The following is an 18,569-nucleotide window of genomic DNA, read 5'->3' on the forward strand; positions in this document are numbered from 1 at the left end:
TTTAGGATGGACTTTTCTGTTTCTCCAAAAAATGCTGTTGATGAGAATCCTTTGAATCTGTAGATTGCTTTGGGTAGTATTGACATCTTGACAATATTAAGTCTTCCAATCCATGAACATGGCATGGCTTTCCACCTATTTGTATCTTATTTAATGTCTTTCAGCAATGTTTTGTAGCTTTCAGCATACAAGTCTGTCACCTCCTTGGTTAAGTTTATTCCTAAGTATTTTACTCCTTTTTTTTTTTCCCTAAGTATTTTATTCTATGAACAGAGGTAATTTTACTTCTCCTTTTAAAAATCTGGATGCTTTTTGGGGCGCCTGGGTGGCTCAGTCGTTAAGCATCTGCCTTTGGCTCAGGTCATGGTCCCAGTGTCCTGGGATCAAGCCCCGCATCGGGCTCCCTGCTCAGTGGGAAGCCTGTTTCCCCCTCTCCCTTTCCCCCTGCTTGTGTTCCCTGTCTCACTGTGTCTCTCTCTGGCAAATAAATAAAATCTTAAAAAAAAAAAATCTGGATGCTTTTTATTTCTTTTTCTTGCCTATTGCTCTGACTACAATTTCCAAAGCTATGTTGACTAGTAGTGGTGAGAGTGGCCATCCTTGTCTTGTTCCTGATCTTAGAGGAAAAGCTTTCAGTCTTTCGCTACCGGGTATCGTGTTAGCCATTTGCTTTTCCTATTATTATGTTGAGGTAGTTTCCGTCTATTGCTAGTTTGTGAAGTGTTTTTATTGACACTTTTATTTTTTTAAATTTTATTTTATTATGTTATGTTAGTCACCATACAATACATCATTAGTTTTTGATGTAGTGATCCACAATTCATTGTCTTTCACTACTGGGCTCAAATCCTGGCTCTGCCATTGGCTCTTTTTTTTCTTTAAAAAAAAAAAAGTGAAAAGCAAAATGCAGAACAGCATACATAGTATGATCACCTTCTGATAAGACAAAAGGATGTACACATTTGCATACATAGTAGCAAAACTGGCAGAACAAATAATAACCTGGTAATACTGGCATCCCCTTTCTCTTTGGGGAGGAAGAGAGAAATGAGACCGTGAAGAGAAGACAGTTGTCTTGGGGGATTCTCTATACATTTCTAGATTGGAAATGTATAGTTTTATAATCAGAAAAAAAGAATAAGTTTCCTTAACTGAAAAATTTAGGTTCTTAACATATACTAATATGATTTTTCTTACAATTTTTTTTTTTAGGTTTCACTGAATGTGAAATGACGAAGTCTAGTCCTTTGAAAATCACATTGTTTTTAGAAGAGGATAAGTCTTTAAAAGTAACATCAGAACCAAAGGTTGAGCAGCAGACTGGTTGGTTTTTATACTTTATTTCCTATTAACATATTGGTAGAAGCACATACTCTTTTTTTTTAATTTCCCCAAGCTTCCAAAGTGTGTGATTTATTGATACTGTCTGGAATTTACATTCATGAGAAGTAAATTATCTAAATTTTTATGAATCCCATCTTGTTCCCAATTTGCAAAATACAAAACAACAAACACAAAACACTCACTGTTGCAAAATAGTCTTTGCAACTAGAAGGGGTGCTGACTTAACCATTAAACAAATCTGGTTTTCAGTTTGGCTTAGGCACTAGATAGCAATGTGACCTTGGGCAAGTCTCTGTCATCTCTCCAACGGAGAATGATGGCAGCCACCTCAAAGGAATGTTGTTAGGATTAATCAAGGATGCCTCCTACAGTTCCTGATACAGCAGATGATAAATGGTCCATAACCAGATCTGAGTAAAAATATAAGTTATTTAACCCAACGTTTTTCACTAGATATTCCCCTCAGTGCCTTGAATTTAAATAGCACCCTTTTCTTGAATGTGAATTTCCAGGGTATTTTCTTGCTTGCACCAGCATCTTCTTTTTTTTTTTTTTTTTTTAGAATTCTTATTTATTTGACAGAGAGAGACACAGTGAGAGAGGGAACACAAGCAGGGGGAGTGGGAGAGGGAGAAGCAGGCTTCCCGCGGAGCGGGGAGCCCGATGCGGGGCTCGATCCCAGGACCCTGAGATCATGACCTGAGCCGAAGGCAGACGCTTAACGGCTGAGCCACCCAGGCGCCCCGCACCAGCATCTTCTTATTTCATTTCAACCATGCTGTGTGTCAGGGAGCCTGCAGTAAACAAATCTCAGCTCATCGTTTGTTACGGATGGAACTGTACACCCCCAAAATTCATATGCTGAAGCCCAAAACTCCAATGTGACTAGAACTGGAGAATAGCCTTTGTGTCTCCAGGGTCTGACTGAAGTCCTTCCATTGTGGCCCAAAGTGGATAGACTTCACGGATGCCCAAGACCATCCAGGAGAGATCTGGATCCAGGGCAGGATAGAAAAAAATCACCCCTTCCTTCTCCTCAGCTCCTTTTCTCAAGAAGCACATATTCATATATATAGTGTCCTATATTTCAAAATGTCTTGTGATTTTGTAATATTCTCTCTCTCTCTTTTTTAACTAGGAAATACCCTAGCTTCCACAAAGAGATAGCACTTTTAACAGTTATCTTTAGGTCACAGACCCCTGTGAAAATCTGATTAAGGCTCTCACTCACTTTCACGGGGAGAGGAAATGTGCTGTCCTTCCACACTCTTTATATACTCTTAGAGGAATTAGTGGCTCTTGAAGATTATTTCGGACCCCTGACTTAAGTGATGTTAATATTCCCTATTATTCACTGCCATGTGAAAGGGAACTCCCCAACAATAGAAAACGAATTACTTGAAAGAACATTTTTTGTAAGTCTGAAGCTTTTGGCTATTATATCTTGTCGTTTGCATTCTTCCTTTAATATTCTTTCTTAAACCCAAAGCATTGAATCAGCTTTTGACAGTTCCAACTTTTATTGCTTTGCTGTTTATTTCGTAAGCACATGAACTTGAGATCTGCTCTGCTATTCCTTTAATTCTGAAAGGTCTGAGTCAAAGAATCCACCTACTGAAATCTTTTTCAGAAGTGGTACGTGAAACTGAGATGAGTGTGGATGATGATGATGATGATATCAATAGTTCAAAAGTAATTAATGACATCTTCAGTGATGTCCTGGTGGAAGGTGAGCTAGATGTGGAAAAGAGCGAAGAGGAGATGGACCACGAAGAACAGGAAGATGCACTGAATATCTCCTCAATGTCTTTACTTGCTCCATTAGCACAGACAGTTGGTGTGGTAAGTCCAGAGGTAAGGAAAGACTAAATGTTACCAGGCCTGGGACACAAACAGTTATAATGGGATCCCCTTTTGTTTTAGTTGGTACATGGGGATTTGGCCATCTGTAGCCAGGGGAGTTCTGGAACTCTGATGTCAGTTCTCTTAAAAGAGAGCTTAAAATGCTTCAGTGGTTTCCTGTGACCTTAGATAAAATCCAAACTGTGACATGGTTTAAAAGGCCAGACATGTGGGCTCAAATTCTGGCTCTGCCATTGGCTGTTTATGGCCCAAGTTATTTAACCTCTTTACCGCAGTTCCCTCACCTGTTAAACGAGGTTAAAACTAGTGCGGGTTGATGTGAATATTACATCATTAGTATATTAGTATTTAGCACCAGACAGAGAACTAACATTTATTGACAGCTGACTATTATCATTAGCTATCACCCTAAACTGAATAACTGTAACTCAGGAAATGGATTCAATTAGAAATATATATATATATATTTTAAGATTTTATTTATTTATTTGACAGAGAGAGACGAGAGAGGGAACACAAGCAGGGGGAGTGGGAGAGGGAGAAGCAGGCTTCCCGCAGAGCAGGGAGTCCAGTGTGGGGTTCGATCCCAGGACCCCGAGATCATGACCTGAGCCAAAGGCAGACGCTTAATGACTCAGCCACCCAGGCGCCCCAATTAGAAGTATTTTTTAAGAGAGTTGCAAATGTAGGTTTTAGCTGTCTGAATTTTTATTCATTTACTATTTAGGAACTTATTTTAGTTGGCTTTGTTTTTATGATGAATCAGTTGACTTATTGGATGTTTATTCCTAACAATAGAGAATTTATTCCTTCCCTCAGAATTACCATTTAGAATCCATGTCATCCATAAACTCGACTAATACCTGATGTGCTTCACTGCAGAGTTTAGTTTCCTCACCTAGATTGGAATTGAAAGACACCAGTGTAAGTGATGAAAGTCCGAAGCTGGGAAAATTCCAAAGAACCCGTGTCCCTCGAGCTGAGTCAGGTGATAGCATTGGTTCTGAAGATCGTGGTCTCCTTTACAGGTAAGAATGTTTCAGAGGCGTTCACTCACTAAGGGTCATGGTTTAGATATAGCAAATTGCGTTACAATTTATAATTACGTTATTAATAGTTCACCTATAAAACTTTGGAACAACTTTTGTCAGCCTCTCTTTTACCAAATGGCATTTTCCATTCCACATGTTCAGTAAGAGAGCGCTCAATGTGTTGCTGGATTTCTAATAGAGTATACTTTATTTCCTGAAGCATTGATGCATACAGATCTCAAAGATTCAAGGAAACAGAACGTCCTTCAATAAAGCAGGTGATTGTTCGGAAGGAAGATGTTACTTCAAAGTTAGATGAGAAAAAGAATGCCTTTCCTGGTCAAGTTAATATCAAACAGAAAATGCAGGTATGTACTTCTGTGGAAAGGAGATTTGGAATGTTTTCTGTACATTCCTTAAGGACAAGGGCCCAGCCTTATTCATCTCTATATCCTGAGTGATTAGAGCATTGTCTGACACACTCAGTAAATTGCTCTTGAATTCAGTGTAACTTGAGAAAGGAAGGTCTTCTTTGTTGGAAACGCTGGAAGCTTGTTTGATATTTCTGAAATATTTAAACATGTTTGTCATAAATATCCTTAAAGTATAACTATAAATTGGGTGGTGGTGAAGTGTGAAATTTGTTTGGCTCTTACAGGTTCTTTTATGCCAAGAAAGGCATTTTTAAAAGTATAACATACATGTAATTTAAATAAAATGAATCAGATAATTTCTAAATCTTTACTACTTTGTTGAACATAGCCCCAATTATAATTTTAATAAATATGGGTAGAAAGTCTTTTCATAAGAAAGAATGTTTACAGTGTAATTATAACGGCATGTTGAATGTTTTTGGTGCATAGTATATACACTTGAACTGTGAAACAATAACATTTTGACTTTACTCTGGATATTTTGGAAATTATCCAACAGGCTTAGTAAGAACTGAAGTTTAAATAAAGTAAAAATGGGGCTCCTGGGTGGCTCAGTCATTTAAGTGTCTGCCTTTGGCTCAGGTCATAATCCCAGGGTCCTGGGATCGAGTCCCACATCGGGCTCCCTGCTCAGCGGGAAGATTGCTTCTCCCTCTCCCTCTGCCCCTGCTTATGTTCCTGTTCTCGCTATCTCTATCTCTGTCAAATAAATAAATAAAATCTTAAAAAAAAAAAGTAAAAATGGCGATTAAAAATGTGAGTTTTTCCCTCCTTTCGTTGGTTTCCCTAGGAACTCAATAATGAAATAAATTTGCAGCAGACAGTAATCTATCAAGCTAGCCAGGCTCTTAACTGTTGTGTTGATGAAGATCACGGAAAAGGGTCACTAGAAGAAGCTGAAGCGGAAAGACTTCTCCTCATTGCAAGTACGTGTGATACACTTGAAACCATTCAAAACAACTCCAACAGAATTTCAAACCAGGAAAGACTCTTTTGTCTAGGATAGTTAGAAATCTCTATTTTAAAGAAAGGGCTTTTTCTGTTTCAGTTGATCTATGTTTTTGTTTCTTATAACATTTGTTATAAGAATATAACAATTCGTTATATTTGTGAATATACTCCGCATGTAAAATAAACTGTAGTTTGCATAAAAGGTGAAAAGAATTGGAATGCATTTGAAGAAATGTAGTTGTGAAGAGTATGCCAAAAATGAATATATGAATATATTTACATATGTGTGTGTGTATTCATATACACACACTGTCTCTGCACCTAGCTATCTACATGTAGCTAAAAAAGTATGTGAGTTTTGTTGTGTATGTATAGTGATGGATGACAGGGCATGTTAGCATGGAGAGATTATACCACGCAAGAAAACTGGCAAAAAGTTCAAGCTTTAAATTATCAAGACGTTGTAAACAGATGAGTGGTCAAGATTTTACCCAACAACCTTCCACCTGCTTGTCTTTGATCTTAAGTACCTTTGCCACATCAGTGCGTTTTCTTGAATTGGTCTCCTGTAGAAACATTGGCGGTTTTCATATTTGTGATATTGCATATTTTTACATAGCTGAGAAGAGAACACTTTTGATCGAGGAGTTGAATAAGTTGAAGAATGAAGGGCCTCAGAGGAAGAATAAGACTAGTCCCATTGCCCCAAGTGAATTTGTCCCATCCAAAGGATCTGTTACTTTGTCAGAAATCCGCTTGCCTCTAAAAGCAGATTTTGTCTGTGGTACAGTTCAGAAACCAGGTATGGTGATTTTTATTTGCATCACTTCTAGATCCTATGTTAAATTATGAGCCTTATCTAGATGGGAATTATGCAAATGGGAGCAAGTAGAGCATGCAAAACGATGCACAGCTTGTATTTGGGCCTTTAGTTCCTTTAATGAAGATATATATGTAAAAATAACCAAGGGAAAATTTCATATATGGGGTTGCTGATCCACATGGGAACAGACATAGCTCTAACTGAAAGGAAGGCAAGTTAAACATAGATTTTTGTTTGTTTGTTTTTTTAAGATTTTGTTTATTTGAGAGAGAATGAGAGAGAACACGAGCAGAGGGAGGGGCAGAGGCAGAGGGAGAAGCAGGCTCCCTGCTAAGCAGGGAACCTGATGCGGGGCTCCATCCCAGGACCCCGAGATCACGATCTGAAGGCAGATGCTTAACCAACTGAGCCACCCAGGTGCCTCTAAGCATAGTTTTGAGCATAAAATATTTTCCTAAAGATGAGATATCTTGATACAGCAGATCATTCAACTTTCATTATTTAATTTTACTGTGGAAAGTATTGGGACACTGAAGAGAATCTACTTTACTTACTCTATTCTATTTAAAATTCATCCCAAAAATCTTGAATTATTGGTTGTAGAGGTGAAGATGATCACCACAGTGAAGATGATTCTATTGAAATTATTATGGCCTTTGTCACTCTATATTGAATAAGTAAACTTTTCTAAACATATATTCTACAATAAATCATAGCAAAGTGGCAAAGGAGCATATGGCTCCAGGATCTGAAAACGGGGCAAGCTTAATAAAATCAAAGTTTCACTAAATTTTCATGAAGTTCTTTTAAGCTTCCTTTATGTTTTCATTTGCATGGACCATTCTCTTTGAGGAGGAGAGTTAAACACAGGTGAGAAGTGAATTTAAGGTACAGGGAAAATAGAGAATGGAGATGTTTAAAAGTTGGAACGTTCTTGTAGGAACAAGGTAACGTAGGTTCTGATTGTTGCTGTTTTCTAATTTTGGTGTGGTCTGGAAGAAATTTATTGGTAATAATAGTACGTACCTTGATGTGGGTATTTACTGACAGTGAAGAAACAGCCTATTTTTTTTTTTTAAAGATTTTATTTATTTATTTGACAGAGACACTGAGAGAGGGAACACAAGCAGTGGGAGTGGGAGAGGGAGAAGCAGGCTTCCTGTGGGGCATGGAGCCCGATGTGGGGCTCGATCCCAGGACCCTGGTATCATGACCTGAGCTGAAGGCAGATGCTTAACGACTGAACCACCCAGGCGCCCCCAGCCTATGTTTTTATTAGAATTTATCTCCGATTAACTTTCACAGAAATACAGTATTTTAATCTCGGTTTTGAAATAATAAACCATAGTTTCCCTTTTTGAGGAATATACTATTAGCTAAAGGATTAGGGATCAATAGGTAAAACTTGAAGTCAGCAGAAATGGATGGATAATGGAGTGACATTATTTCAGTTCACATAAATAACTAACCTAGCTTTTTGTATCCAGAAAGTTGATTTTAGTAATTTTTAGATAAATTACATAAATTAGTCGCAGTATTACTTTTTCCTTTGGTCTTCCAAAATGCTGATTAGCCAAATCTGATTTTGCTTGTGCTTATTATGTAATGTGATTACTTTTTGCAGATGCAGCAAATTACTATTTCTTAATTATACTGAAAGCAGGAACTGAAAATATGGTAGCCACACCATTATCATGTACTTCAAATTCTCTTAATGGTGATGCTCTGACATTCACTACTACATTTACTCTGTAAGTAAATTAGGTTTTTGACAGTTTAAAAATATTTTTCTTTTAATAGAGAATATGGATGGAATATATAGTCTTTGAAATGCAGTAGCTATATTCTTATATGGACAAATAACTCCATTTCAGTTTGTTGATTTCAATCTTCTGTTATGTTTCTGATATTTCTTTCCATTGAGTAGCACATTTCTTCCATGTGACTATAGGTATTTAATGTTTTGATATATACATAATATATAAATATACATTACATATATAATAAAAATAATTAAGGTCCAGATTATATATTCTATAAATAAATTATAAAAATGACTAAGGTCCAGATTATATATTATATAAATAAATATAAATAAAAATATATATAAAATCTGGACCTTAATTTTATATATGTATATGTTTTAAATCTTAAATATACTTAATATTCTCTCACTGAAAAGATGTATTTATGTCCCAAATTTATTGTGAAAATACAGGATCAAAATCTAGTTAGAAAAAAAGTACTTATTAAAGATCTTGTAAGATACTGAAGATTTGACTTGTATCATAGGAAAAATAGACTGTTCTTACCAATTTTTATATTCTTTAATAGTTTGTAACAACTGCCTGTAGTTTAAAAACACCGTGAATTCCTTTACTCCAGAATAATGCAACACTATCAGTGGCATAATTTTTAATGGCATTAAGTTGATGTTTTCCTTACTGTTTTATTTAATGATTTATTTTTCCAGGCAAGATGTGTCCAATGACTTTGAAATAAATATTGAAGTTTACAGCTTGGTAAGCAGTGAAAGCTTTCCAAAATAACCAATATTATGTTTTTCTTAGAGATACTAGATCTTAAACTAATTATGCTTTGGGTTTGTGTGTAGGTACAAAAGAAAGATCTCTCAGGCCCTGATAAGAAGAAAAAGGCATATAAGTCCAAGGTGAGAATGAAAAACCCAGTAAAAAGTATTATTATCAGAAACAATAGATATGTCAGTTTTAATTGCTCTACATTTATTTGACAACCAGCTTGTATAACCCACTGAAATGTCTCTCAAGCCTTTCTTCTGCACTCTTGCCTGCCGCGTCCTCGGTTAACCAGCACTTAGGACTGATGTGCAGGCAAAAGCGGTAGTATCTGCATGTTGATTTCCAGTTTTCCCAGTCTTTGCTCTGTTGTGCTTTTCCTAAGTCATCATCTAGCAGGATTTTATTTTAGTTCTAATAAAAACAGGAATGACAGTATAGGGAAAGCCTTAAGAGAGGACTCAAGTATAACGTATTCCTATTTCAGGATTATTTTCTATGTGGGAGTATCTCAAGGTTGGTTAGCTTTAAGCTCTGAATCATAATGTTTAGCAGGAAAGACACTGTTATCTTTTCTTCTAGGCGATTACTCCAAAGCGACTTCTCACATCTATAACCACAGTAAGTAAATTCTTAAAAAAATTTTAGCTCCCTTGAGAAATCTGCATCTTACACACAGGATTGTAAATTGGTTAGCCATTTTTAAACCCTTAGCACTGTAGAAATCTTTAAAATATACTACTGGGGAGAAAATCTCTGATATTCAAGTAGGGAAAAATACTGAAATCTTTGCAGTGTTAAAGAGTTTAATATTTAAATCTTTGTATCGAATAAAGGAAGTAACTTATGCTTCTTTATACCTTTTTTTTTTTTTTTTTAGAAAGGCAGCCTTCATTCTTCAGGTGAGTGAATCTTGAACTATTTCGAACAACAGAATAAGGAAAAAGCACAAGCTAAGCAACAGCACACGTGCTTTATACACACAGGCATCTTGATGAGTGTTCACCTTAGTCTCCTTTGAGTAATATTTTCTGTATAGTTTTTAGTAACATGTAAGATTACTGGGCAGAATGGCATGCTGTCAGATGTCGCCATAGGCCGCCCAGCCTCACATCATTCAGGCTCTAGCAGGCAGTACCCGTGTGATACCCCGTTACCCGGCTACAGCTGCAGCTGGTGGCTTTACTCTTCACCCCAGCTTCTGGCGTTCTTTAGATTTGCTTTGTGCTTTCCACACTGTGGACTTGACTTTTAACTTTACTGATCATGACTAGCATTGTATCATGTCAGAGAAGCATCCTTCTAGTTCACTGGGAACCTGGGTGCCAGGAATCTGGGAAAGGCATTCTCTAGAGTGGCTTTAGGCCTGAGTTTTCCAAAGGGGGTTAGGATGGAGCTGGTTTCACTCACCTCATTTGGGCTTCTGGTCTCTTCTTCTTGGCACAAGAAGGTAACTAAGAAGAACTTTGCAGAGACAGTCTCTACTGCTAATTATGTCATCCCAGACTAGAGCAATGAAGCCTTTTCACATCTTTTAGGAAAATTGCTTTATGTATACATTTTTAAGTTCTGTCTTAAAAATACATCACCCCAAAGGAGTGATAAGAAATGTCTATGCTAGTTCACCTAAGTTAAATATAAGGTACTCAACAGTTTTCTTTTATCCTTTCAAGATGGAGGAAAATGAGGCAGTTTTCTCTGTGACAACTTAATTTCTTCCTATTGGGCTGTGGTGAAGAGTTGTTACTTATACTCACAGAAGTCACTCTGAACTAACCTTTATTTCCTTTCTCTACAGTCATGGCCAGTCCAGGTGGTCTCAATGCTGTGCGCACCAGCAACTTTGCCCTGGTTGGATCATACACGCTGTCATTATCTTCAGTAGGAAACACTAAATTTGCTCTGGACAAGGTAATCCAAATTTATGTATTTATTTACTTTTAGAAAAATTAGGTCAATGGAAATGCCCCAGGACTTTCAAGTGTTTGAAATCTTTGGCTGAAAATGTATATTCTTAGAATTGTACATTTTAACTAGGCATGGGTGTCCCTACATTTTTGATGTTGGAAGTATTTCTCTCTCTGTCTCTTAATAGTTAAATCTTCAAAGCAGTATATACTGATTTATTCTAAATGTTACTTCTGACTACAGGAGTATTACTTGCATGTAGATGTTAAGGTTACAGTTTTAAACATGGTAACTTGCCCATTTGAACCGGTATTTTGAAATGAATACTGTTTTATAGATACAGTTTTGACAAGATAGGGAAGGATAGGTTACTTTCTTAGAAAGTACTCATGAACCGAAGGGATTTCTTTCCCATACTTTCCTCCCCAAATTAAAAGCTTCAAAGTTCAGATCTGTGTTCTGTCCCTGTTGAGTGCTTTTTCACCATAATGTGATATGACTAAACTTTTAATAGCCAACAAGACCATTTAAAGAGTGAGAGAACTAGTGGCAAACTTTGGTCCTTGGGCTGACTCCTGTGGTATGATACAGGGATATTTTTAAATATTTTAAGAGATTTTCCTAGTCAGAATATGGAGGTGAGGAAGTATAAAAATTTGGAGGCCGAGTTTCTAGTATTGACCCTGCTCGTAATTTCCTCAACATTGAGTAAAGTCACTTCATTTCTCTGGGATCTTGTTTTCCCCGTAGAGGATATTAGGTTAGATTAAAACAATCTACCTTGAAATTTCTATGAAACATTTTTCTTTTAGTTAATAGACAAAAACAGATTACCTTTGAAATTTTGATTATTGTTAATGCATAAATGTGTTTTATCTTAACATGTTAATTTAAAAAACGTATATAACTTTTTATTTAGTAATTCAGCTAGTTTACCAAATTGAGTGATCTTGAGTCTTTTTTTTTTTTGTCTTTTATTTTGTTTGTTTTAGATAAATTATGATGTAAAAGAGCGAGAGCTACTGGGCTATATGTTCCCGGAAAAGGTTGCCATATTTTCTTTGCTTGAAACTAATGAGCTTAAAAAATCAATCCTGAAGTTTTGGCTCATATGTATTCATTTTACTAACCACTCTTATGTGTTCTTAGTTATTTTAAATAATTAAGGACACGATGTACATTATTCTTTCTTTAGATTCTTGCAGGTGGTCATCTTTTTTTTAATTCTCATAGTCTTTAAAGCTTTTTTTTTTTTTTTGACAGTCTTCTTTTTTTCATGCATGTTTGGTACTTGGGCTTTTCTTCTATATTCTTTTTTTACGTTACAATTCTTTAAGGTTCACTGTGACTTTGATTTCCTGGGTACTAAAATACCAAATTAATAACTAACACTAAAATGTATTCAATTGTCTAAAACTAAAATTTTAGTATTTAATATTGTTGACCTCCCCTATATTAAAAGAGTTACTGGTGATGTTTCAGATAAAACTGGTCTCAGTTGGCTAATAGTATACTGCTATGTAGATGATGCTTTGTTTGGTGATTTTGAAATTAAAATGCATTTAACACTAAAATTATACTACATATAATCATATGTTATAGAAAGTTTTTTTTTTTAGGATTTTTAATATCCTTGCAAAGATCAATTACAAGCATTCTGTGGGTATATAGAAATTTACAAAATGCCAATTTCTGCATGTAAGAGATTTTGTTAATCTTTAAAATGAAAGAGGTTTCAATGATGTATGTTAAATATAGACTGGTCTTGAAAAATTGTTTGGGTGCCATTTTAATTCAAAATATCACACTTACAAATTTAAAAAAGTCTGGTATTTCCATTCTCTTAATTTCTTTGAAATTATAACTTAAAAAGCCAACCACATGATTCAGTACAAAATCAAATCACTCAATTTAATTGGTTCTGTCTAATACTCTGAAGTCTCTTTTTGAATCAAGTACAATATAATCAGATATAAAATTTGTCCCAAATGTGCTTTTATGAATGGCAGGAGGAAGCAAATATTTATTCTAATAGTTTATAGTTGATGTAGGAGAATATTTAAAATAGTTAAGTTCGATGTTCTTTAAGTTGGTGAGAAAAATGGAAGACCTTCTATACTCATATAATAACCCTACTTAATTGACTTTGAGAGAATAGACAAGTCACCCATATCCTACCAGATACCAGTGATACAAGGGAGTGTTTGCTTATTTTATTGGTGCTGGGACCAACAGCACAACAGTCACAAAGGTTATCTCTGAGATCACCTTCAGAATGGAACTTCTATTGAAGTTTACCCAGACTGTTTGCTCTGTGGATTTAGGATACCACCGATAGCGATCGCCTTCCTATTTGAGGTTAAATCTGGCATCCTGCAATTTAAATTATGAATCTCAATGAGTCACAGGCTCTCAAATCCTTTCTTTGAATAGAGAATGCAAAATAGTCGTAGATTTTATTACACTTCCATGGTTAAAGGGAGAAGGACATCTCACAGCCCGTCTTCAGACGTAAAGAAACCTCATAGGTACTTATGCACCACTGAAAATAGAGGTGTCATTTTAAATAGTAATAGGGCAAACAGTTGTGAAGTAAAACAACCAGTTAGCACTGTCGAATTTTGAGGTTACAGGAAGAGTGATTAGGTGTTCTGCTGTGCCCAAAACTATCCTGGTGTACGCCCCTTGGCCCAGTATCCTTATTTTTTTTTTTTTAAGATTTTATTTATTTATTTGAGAGAGAGAGAAAGAGAGAGAGCACGAGCGGGAAGAGGGTCCGAGGGAGAAGCAGACTCCCCACTGAGCAGGGAGCCCGATGCGGGACTCGATCCCGGGACTCCAGGACCATGACCTGAGCTGAAGGCAGTCGCCCAACCGACTGAGCCACCCAGGCGCCTCCCGGTGTACTTATTAACTGTACCCCTCTCTCTCAGAAATATCCCACTGTATGAAAAATTACAGCCACGCCTGTTATAAGTTACATTTTATAGCTCTTAACAATAATCTTGGAAGTGTGAATATCTTCAAAGACCATTTGTTAAACAAAAAACAGAATAGGATCATACATTTTCACATGTTTCTACACTCAGCAGGGGGGTAGTGATATTGACTGCTTTGTGAATATTCTCAATTCACCTCATCAGGACAAGCTTCTGACCAAGAATATTGTCAGCTTTTCACAGCTGTAGAGTAAGAGTAGACATTTTCTTCTAGTTTTTATGAGATTCTTTTTACCAGCAGCATTCTTTGGTTCAGTGTGGAAATCTATTAATTAGCATTGAGAGCCCGAGGAGCTTAAAACCTGACAACATGGAAAAGGAAAGAATGAGGGAATTTATAACAAGAAGGATAACGAGGCACCTGATGTTTTGATTCTACATTATGGATGCCTTTTAAATTCAGAAAGTTAGAGGTTTGTCTCATGGAATTAGTCTCTGGAAATCTATTCTTTCTGGCCAAGATTTCCCCCTTTAACTTATCTTTATTGTGTTGGAGGACTGAATTGTTGGAAACCAGTCTTAACACCTAAAAGAAGTTTTTTCCACTCAAAAGTAACTTCTCTTCGGCTTTTCTGGTACCTCAGTCCACATTTTGCTAACAGATGCACAAAATAAATTGAGATACAGCACAGATGCTCCCAGAGCCCCTCAGAGCTGGACGTGGCTGGACGCTGGAGGTGCTGGGTGTGGTCCCCGGGGAAAGAGCTGGGGCCACTCTTGCTGCTCGGGGTGCTTGCTGCCTCCACAGCCACTAGCTGCAAACACAAATGCTAAATGCTGTTTTTGCTTTTTGCCTTTTTTCATGAAAGTGAAAATCCTCTTCAGATTTCTTTTAGTTAGCAAAAACAGGTACTAACATAGGTCTTTTGTAAAAGTGAAGTGGGCAGAATTTGAAAATCCATGGGTTACCTGTGTACCACATTTTCTTTCTTTTTTTTTTTTAATAGGAAAACTGGGTATTTATTTGGCCAAACAGTATCCTTTTAGCAAACATTTGTTGAAATGCCTGGATATAAGTTGGTAATAGGCTAGGAGAACAAATACGAAAAAGGCACGATATTTTCTCTCAAGAACCTAGGGTGCAAAATGCAGGTTATGGCTTCGGGCACAAAAGAGAACATAAACGGGAGTTTCAGAGCCTGGAAGACAGACTTCCTACTTTGAGAAGAGCAAGATCTGGGTGGCCTAGAGTAGTTTTCATACTGAGAAGTGGGGAGAAAGGATTTGGTACCATACTGTCTGTATCCGTTCATCTTTTGTGGGGCATGTAGGTTGTTTGCCCCTCTTGCTGTTGTGAAGAATGCAGTGAACACGGGAATGCACACATCCCTTGAGAATCTGGTTTTAATTCTTTGGGGTAAATACCTAGAAGTAATATTGTTTTTGACAATGTAGTAGTTCTATCCTCACTGAAAAGCTTTCAATTTTGATAAGGTCTGATTTATCTATTTTGTTGTTCCATGTTGTTGCTCATGCTTTGGTGTCATATCTGAGACTATTGTTAAAGCCATGATCATGAAGATTTACTCCTATGTTTTCTTCTAAGAGTTTCATGGTTTTAGGTCCTTGATCCATTTTCAGTTAATTTCTGTGTATGATAGGAGATAGGGAACCAACTTTACTCTTACAGGTAGAAATCCAGTTTCCCTAGCACTATTTGTTTACAAGAGTGCTCTTCCCTCATTGAATGGCCTCAGCACCCCTGCTGAAAATCAGTTGACCATAGCTGTCTGAGTTTATTTCTGGACTCTCAATTTCTGTTCCTTTAGTCTATAGATCTTCCTTATGCCCTTACCACAGTTTTGATGACTGTAGCTTTGGATTAAGTTTTGAAGTTGGGAGGTAGGATTCCTCCAATTTTGTTCTTTTTCAAGATTGTTTTGGTTATTAATAATGGGGACCTTTTGTAATTCCATATGAATTTAGGGATCAGCTTTTCCATTTCTGCAGCTCACTATTCTTTATTGCTGAGTATTGCTGCTAATTTACCAGTGGAGTATATTCTGTTGATGGAGAATGAATAAGCACATGTAATCTCGTCTTAAATCTGTATTTTTTTTTATCACATTAACTTGGAACTTAGGGTTCTGTTTTTATCAAAGGCTACCTTGAATGAATTTATTCTTCAAAAGCATTTGTTGCTAAGGAACCAGTGGCCTTTGGGACCACCTATTTTACATTCCAGCTTTAGAAAATACTGTGCTTTCAAGGCATAATCTTTATTCATGGTTTATACATGTTTTATCAAGAAAAAAAATCACACTTTGAAACAGTTTTGCAAATAACTTACCCTCTGTCTTCGCAGGTGCCCTTTTTATCTCCTTTGGAAGGTCATATTTATTTAAAAATAAAATGTCAGGTGAATTCAAGTGTTGAAGAAAGAGGTTTTCTAGTAAGTAACATTGCTTAATCTATATTTTCCTTTTTCCATATTGTGAAGTATAGACTTGGTTTCACATAGGAATGACCACCTATGTGATTACGTGATACATTGGTTCAGTAAAGATGTGTTGCATGTCTGCCCTATGGCAGTCACTGTTCTGGTACTGGAATCTAACAGGCTACACAAAATAATCCTTCCCTTCAGAAACTTTTAGTATAGTAGGGAGAAACACAAGTAGACTGGCAAGTGCAATTCTGTGCTGTAATAAGTGGGAGCGTAGAGGGCCTGGGGGTAACTGGTGGGACATCAGGTCTGGAAAATGGGTAAGGGGACTTAAAGAAAGCCACTGGAAGAAGTAGCTTGTAAACTGCTGAGTACGTTAGCCAGGGAGAGAGAGGGGGGAAACGTATTCCAGATAAAGGAACTCTCTCGCCCTCCCTCTCACCCCCACCAAAGATAAGGAGGGCACAGACAGTGAGGGGCCTGTAGTTCAGCCGGTGCGTAGGGCGCAGGTATATGCGGGCAGGAGGAAGAGGGAGGAGGGCAGCGATTGCGGAGGACAGTGTGGTTAGGGGAGGCAGGCCTGAGGGTTGAAGGGCCATCGAAAGAACTTGGACCGTATCTTGAAGCCAGCGATGTACGCTTGTAGGATTTTAAGCAGAGGAATAACATCGTATTTGGGTTTAGAAAAGTTATTCTCCCTGCCATGTGGAAAGGAGGTTGGAGACTGGCGGCCCTGAAGAAGACCAGTGAGGAGACGGTCACTCCACGAAGGGTGGCGGGGACCGTCCTGGGGAGATGAAGCAGGCGCAGTGATTTGACGGTGCAGCAGAGGGCCTGGAAAAGCAGAAGTGAGGCTGTCCCCTAGATCCCTGCCTTGTACAACTTGTGGGGTGGCAGGGATGCCACCAAGAGAAGGGATCTTGGGGGAGGAACAAGTATGCATGTTTGGGGAGAAAGTTTGTTGTCCCCCAAATTTTATTGTGGAAAATTGCAGATATACAGCGTTGAACACCGTACACCCACCATCTAGGGTGTGGGTTTAACATGTTTTACTCTCCTTGCTTTATCACGTACCTACTACCTAGCCATCCTTCTAGCCACCCCTCTGGCCACTGCTGAAAATACCGTATTTGGGGGGAAGAATTTTAAAGTACACTATAGACGTTAGTGTGTTCCTCCAAATCTTAAGTGTATATCCCTGAGTTTTGACACAAGCATACATCTGTATAACCCAAGTTTCTATTAAGATCTAAAACATTGCCCCACAAAGTTCCTTCATGCCAGTTCTTTCATCCCCCAAGGTGGGAAGTTTGGGTAAGTTTTAAATGATCTGAATTTTAGATGACTCCGAAGATCTGAGTTTGAAGCTCAAGATAGACATTTTGGTTGAGAGGAAGATTTGGAAATTTGCGTCATAGAGATCGTAATTAAATTGCAGGGAGAGTTGAGCAAAGCAGAACCAGGAGGAACATTAACATTTAAACCACAGACTTCGAAAGTGAAGCTCTTCAGAGGAGCCTACAGGGAGGGCAGTGTGTCATGGTTGTCAAGAAAGAGAATCTGAAAGAAGGGGTGGTCAAGTTAGATCAGGACCTATTATCAGAGACTGTGGGACTCATTTACAAGGCAGAGAACAAAGCTGGATTGCAGATGGTTATGGACAGGGTGGGAGGTAAGGAATGAGAATGCCAGCAGCGCTCTGAAACTAAGTTTGGCTGCAGAGGAGGAAGAGAGAGCGTGGTACCTGCAGAGCTATGTAGGGTGAAAGAAGGATTTGATTGACATTTTAATAAGATCAGAGAGATTTGAGAATCTTTAAATTCAATTGGGTGGCTTCTAATAGTGCAGAGAGATTGAAGATGCACTGGGGAACTTGCACTAGGGTTAAGGAGTAATATGTGGAACGAGGTCACGAGAGGGAGAAGAAATAAGATCCAAGCCACCATTCACGGGATTGATCTTATTCAGTACAGTTGACCCTAGAACAACGCTTATGTGGGTCCATTTATATATGGATTTGTTTCAATAAATACGTATGGTACTGTGAATGTATTTTCTCTTCCTTATGATTTTCTTAACGTTTTCTCTGACTCACTTTATTGTAAGAATACAGTCTATAATACGTATAACATGCAAAATATGTGTTAATTGACTGCTTCTCTTATCGATATGGCTTCTGGTCAACAGTATGCTATTAATAGTTCACTTCTGGTGGGGGTTGGGGGGAGTCAAAAGTTACATGTGGATTTTCGGCACCCCTAACTTCTGGGCTGTTTCAGGGGTCAACTATATA

General features: G+C 37.5%; 1 protein-coding gene and 1 long non-coding RNA gene across 3 annotated transcripts in view; one reads left to right on the plus strand and one right to left on the minus strand.

Moving 5' to 3' along the window:
- Positions 1–18,569, plus strand: part of ANLN (anillin, actin binding protein) — a 49,481-nt gene that overhangs the window by 24,643 nt on the left and 6,269 nt on the right. The window contains exons 9-21 of one of the 2 annotated variants that reach the window (XM_028093882.2): positions 1,213–1,323; positions 2,975–3,198; positions 4,090–4,235; positions 4,459–4,606; positions 5,463–5,598; positions 6,243–6,425; positions 8,071–8,197; positions 8,920–8,968; positions 9,061–9,117; positions 9,566–9,604; positions 9,864–9,885; positions 10,782–10,894; positions 16,196–16,282. In XM_028093882.2, coding sequence (XP_027949683.1) covers positions 1,213–1,323; positions 2,975–3,198; positions 4,090–4,235; positions 4,459–4,606; positions 5,463–5,598; positions 6,243–6,425; positions 8,071–8,197; positions 8,920–8,968; positions 9,061–9,117; positions 9,566–9,604; positions 9,864–9,885; positions 10,782–10,894; positions 16,196–16,282 — 1,442 coding nt within the window. The remainder of the gene's footprint in view (positions 1–1,212; positions 1,324–2,974; positions 3,199–4,089; positions 4,236–4,458; positions 4,607–5,462; positions 5,599–6,242; positions 6,426–8,070; positions 8,198–8,919; positions 8,969–9,060; positions 9,118–9,565; positions 9,605–9,863; positions 9,886–10,781; positions 10,895–16,195; positions 16,283–18,569) is intronic. The other variant, XM_028093883.2, reaches the window with a different exon arrangement.
- The window catches only part of LOC114201301 (uncharacterized), a 74,607-nt gene that overhangs the window by 21,731 nt on the left and 34,307 nt on the right, over positions 1–18,569 (minus strand). The window lies entirely within an intron of this gene.

This window comes from Eumetopias jubatus, unplaced genomic scaffold (assembly GCF_037043125.1).
Source record: "Eumetopias jubatus isolate StellerSeaLion01/CBP00866 unplaced genomic scaffold, mEumJub1_p1.0 scaffold_14, whole genome shotgun sequence".
NCBI lineage: Eukaryota > Metazoa > Chordata > Mammalia > Carnivora > Otariidae > Eumetopias > Eumetopias jubatus.